This window comes from Triticum urartu, chromosome 2A, assembly GCF_056163025.1.
Source record: "Triticum urartu cultivar PI428250 chromosome 2A, HENAU_Tu73, whole genome shotgun sequence".
Taxonomy (NCBI): Eukaryota; Viridiplantae; Streptophyta; class Magnoliopsida; order Poales; family Poaceae; genus Triticum; species Triticum urartu.
The window spans coordinates 498,916,106-498,920,419 of record NC_141874.1 but is presented as its reverse complement, the minus strand read 5'-3'; the positions used below and the strand labels follow the sequence as shown (position 1 = coordinate 498,920,419).

The 4,314-nt window shown below is 44.2% G+C and overlaps 1 protein-coding gene across 1 annotated transcript; it reads left to right on the top strand.

The window, feature by feature from the left end:
* The first annotated feature begins 954 nt into the window (after positions 1-954).
* LOC125538193 (nudix hydrolase 3-like) lies at positions 955-3,960 on the top strand. The gene is made up of 5 exons (XM_087544169.1): positions 955-1,261; positions 1,353-1,532; positions 2,543-2,711; positions 3,216-3,332; positions 3,771-3,960. The coding sequence occupies exons 1-3, from the start codon at positions 1,227-1,229 to the stop codon at positions 2,568-2,570; spliced, it is 243 nt and encodes an 80-aa protein (XP_087400295.1). The 5' UTR covers positions 955-1,226; the 3' UTR covers positions 2,571-2,711; positions 3,216-3,332; positions 3,771-3,960.
* The last annotated feature ends 354 nt before the right edge of the window (positions 3,961-4,314 follow it).

Below are 4,314 nucleotides of genomic sequence, written 5' to 3'. Positions count from 1 at the left end.
TCACAAGAGGTGGATAAAAGCTTTTGACATCAAACTATTTGGTAAATTGTACATTAAATATGGCCTAGTATATTATAAAATTGATTTGGTCCAATTTTGCAGCAATTATTTGGTAGGTTCTTCATAAAAATTCATTTTGGGCGCTCGAAAAATGGAAAAATGATTTTTTCCTCCAAAGCAAATGAAAACTTTCTTAGGCAACATTGTTTGCCATTCCAATATGCACCCCCGTGCACAATATGAGATCATCTGAACAAACTATGCCATGAATGTGGCCATAAGATTGATCATTTGGCTTGAAAGCCATTGATCTCCATAGATGATAGCTCGTTTCTGAGAACACTTTTTTAAAATAATTGTCGTATTACAGGTTTATTATTTTTCCTGAGAACTTGGCCACATATAATGACATAATGCGAAGGTTTTCCAATTTTTTTTGAATTTTTCATGCCCATTTCAAAATGCGGTCAAAACTGCGGGCAGGACTGTTCCTAGCTAGTGGTTGAATCTTGAAAAACTTTTGCTGCATCTCTGATGAAATATGTAGTTGTGCACCTTAAAATGATTTTTGTAAAAAATAACGAGCAAGATATGAAGTAGGTATAGTTCAAATTTGTCCCGGTTCCAACTAATTGTGAAGAAACCCATTTAAATGGCCAGAAATAGATAGAAAGATCCGAAATGCATTAAAGTTGATGATCATCCAGAAAATGTGATATAATTTGAGTGAAAATTTTAGTGGTGCCATTTTGCAAAATATTATTGGTACTTGCTTCACAGTTTCCTATGTTTTTAGCACTTAAAAACTATTTTAAATGACAAAATCATCGAACCAATCAGGACCTCTCCCCCGGATCACCCCAGCGTATGCAATCCGAGCCGTCCACAGCCTATGGATCCAACGTCTCTCCTTACTTCCGCCGGATCACCTCACTCACCTCTCCTCCCTTCCTTCTGTCGCTTGCCACACTCTCCCTCTCTCCCTGATCCAGATCGGCCGCCTATCCCTCATCCAAACCCTAGCCTCCAGTCGCTGGCGGCAGCGTCCTCCTTCCCTCATGCCGCACTTGTTGCTGCACCTCCCACGCCCGATCCCGGCGAGGGCGTAGCAGCCGGCACCCTCGTGGAGTGGCATGCGGCGCTAGCAACGGGGTCTGGCCAGCGACGCCGAGATCTACTACGGCACGACGCCGACGCAGTCAGCCACGATCGCCTGTAGCTTCCACATGCCCAGCGACGGCTACACCGTCATAGTGCCAAGGTCCACCATCTCCTCTCGATCCCAGCCCCCTCCCCTCACCTCCGCCGGATCGTCGCTCCCGTGAGCCTAACGCTGGTCGTCTTCCCCGCAGGACGGAGGTGCATCGGGATGGGGACTACCACCGGGCGGTGCACGTGTGGATCTACTACGAGAGCACCGGGGAGTTGTTGCTGCAGCGCCGCGTGGACTGCAAGGAGTCATGGCCCGGCCAGTGGGACATCTCCAGCGCCGGCCACATCACCGTCGGGGACTCCTCCCTCTCCTCCGCGCGGTGAGTGAGCTCGCTGGCCTCGCGCTCTTGTTGCTAGCTGTAGCGGACTCGGATGACTGCTGCACAAGGAATCTTACTCCTGTCACAAATAGTCAACTTATGGGATATGTGGTTGCGCATCTGTTCTGCTACTAATAATGGTGTGAGGGGTTGTCAGATCAAATGTGTTCTCCGTTGTCACAAATCGGGTTTCTGCTGGCCATCGGCCAACACCCAATCTGTTGTCTCTACTCCTTGCGTTATTTTAGTTATTTCAGTAGCACTGGAGCAACCTAGTCCCTTTAGGATTTGTTAGCAATGGGGCTGATTAGTTGGACTATTGGTGTGGATTGTTTTGCCCTTTCTTGCATCTCAACAATTCTAATTACCTAAGACAAAGCTATGTACGCTGCTTAGAATTTCCATGTACAATCCTGATGGGATTAGGAATATGATCATGTCTCCTGTAGAATTGGATTTCTCTGGCTGTTCTGTAAACTGAATTTGGTTCAGTTAAAAAACTGCACTACCTGACAGTTTTGGGCTGCGAGCTTCTAACTGAAAAACGAGTTCGTTATGCTCATAATTTCAAGTTGGCCTCTACATATGAGTTGTAAAGCATGTTCTAAGGTTTCCGTAGAGTACTTATTTTCTTCTTTTGGATGTATGGTTCGAGAGCAGCCGTCTATTTAGTTTGTTGTCCAGAAATATAATACAGTTTGTAAAAGCCACCAATTCATGATAAGACTTGGTGAGGCTGATGCACATAGCTACTTTCACTACCTTGTTAACAGTGTTGAGGATAAGCCAAATCCTGTATCAGGGTCCTGTTCTTGTAAACATTATGTAAAGCTAAAACTCTTCTCTGTCTTGCTTCCTGTGTCTTGCTCCTTTAATATAAACATTATGTAGAGCTCTGTTTCTTCTTCTTTTGCTTCCTGTATGTATGTATGTATGTGTCTGACGACGAAGGTGGTTTCTTCATAATTGATTGAGTCTGACAAAGTTGTTCTGAACATTTCTTGAAATAGGGCGAGGCCAGTGATGTCCGTGCGGTGATGTCCCTGGGATGCCGCCGACGCTTGCCCTGGTCGCCGCGGTGGTGCTTCGGCGGCTTCTGGACCCTCTCTTGGATGTGGTGATGGTCACACCATAGTCGTGGTGTGGCTAAGCCTCTACTACGGCTACAACGTCTCTATGGTGAGCTCCTCCCCATTCCTTCTTCTTTGATGTAGCTCCTGCATGGCCTTGGCCATGATTTGGGTTGGATGTGGGGCTCTACTAGTTGCTGCTAGATGTTGTAAGCAAGCATCAACTCCTACTGGAGCTCTCTGGTGATAAATTCATGCGGTTCTAGGGTCTTTTAGTAGCTGCCCATGTGTACTTGCTTTATATATGTGCTCCTGTGATGCTCTGGTGATATGGGGTGGCTAATATCAAGATCATGGTGGTGTTGCTGCTTATCTTGTGTGTCTTTGGTGGTGATGGTGTTGACAGCAGTTACACACCTAGCTTGTAACTAATATCCTTACTGCTAATTTACCTCAAGTTTATCTGAACATGGTTGAAATGAGTGCTGCAAATTTTGATGTCTAAAATCAATTTTTACCCCAAGTCCTTAAGTAATTATTTTCATTACATCATAGTTAGCTAAGAATATTGACTTGAATATTTTATATATGCCCTGACGCATGTACACATAAGGTTGAGCAAATACCGAGCTGCAGTGGAACAACCTAGAGTTAGAGAACTTCAAGGCCAAGATCAACGAGGTGACCGGCGTTATGGCGGCTGTGTACGGCGGCGACCACAAGTTCTTCCGTGAGTTAGCTCCATCTCCTACCCCTAGCTCCCTCTTTTCTGTTGGACGCATGCTCTGCACCTACACCAGCAGCTTGATTGGTTCGATATACACTAGCAGCAGTACCTCATGTACATGTAATTGGACGCCCAGGGTGTTGTTCTTGTAAATTCTTCCATGTCATGCTCTTTTGTTGGTGCTACTACACATGTTAGATTGTTAGCTGTACCTGTTTCCATCTCAAAATACTTATCTTCTTGAACATATGCCTGATGCTTGGTGCATGTAGGATGTGCTCCGTGTGGATATCTATGTATTTGTTAAGATTTTTTAGCACATGCTATGGCCTCAACGATTGTTTATTTTATTTTCGTTCATACATGAGCATAGTTTTTTATTGCCGTCAAGGGGTAAATTGATTTGATCGTTAATATGTGGCTGGATGTGATGTTTTGCAGGTTGAAGGCGCTAAGGTGTTGGAGGCGTGCCTGTACTTGTTGAGCGTTTTATCTTTAGAGTGCTATATTGTGATTGGTGTAATACTGTATGGTTACATTGTGATTGGTGGAATGTAATAAACCTGATTGGTACAATATCGGTGACTTGGCTGTTATTTGAATATATTTTAAATGTGTTCTCTGATTGATATATCATTGAGTTACAAGTTGTGAAAAATTAAGACCTGGTGTTTGGGACCTAGTGCCTAGAAGAATCTGACAATGTGCACCCAGTTGATTAGAATAATCTGAAAATTGAATGTAACAAAAAACAAAGAAAACCCGAAAACTGAAATTATATAGAATGTGAAAAGGCTACATCTCAGAAAGAAAAAAAGGCCGAATCAATGGCCCAAGCCCATGTAGCTAGCGAAAATTAACAGGAAAAATAAATATTAGAAAGGCTGAATTGTTGGGCTCGGCCCATGTAAAACACCGAATTGGACCGGGCTGATTCTTATCCATGTCAGCTTGCCACGCTGGATCCTACGTGGCCTGGGGAGGT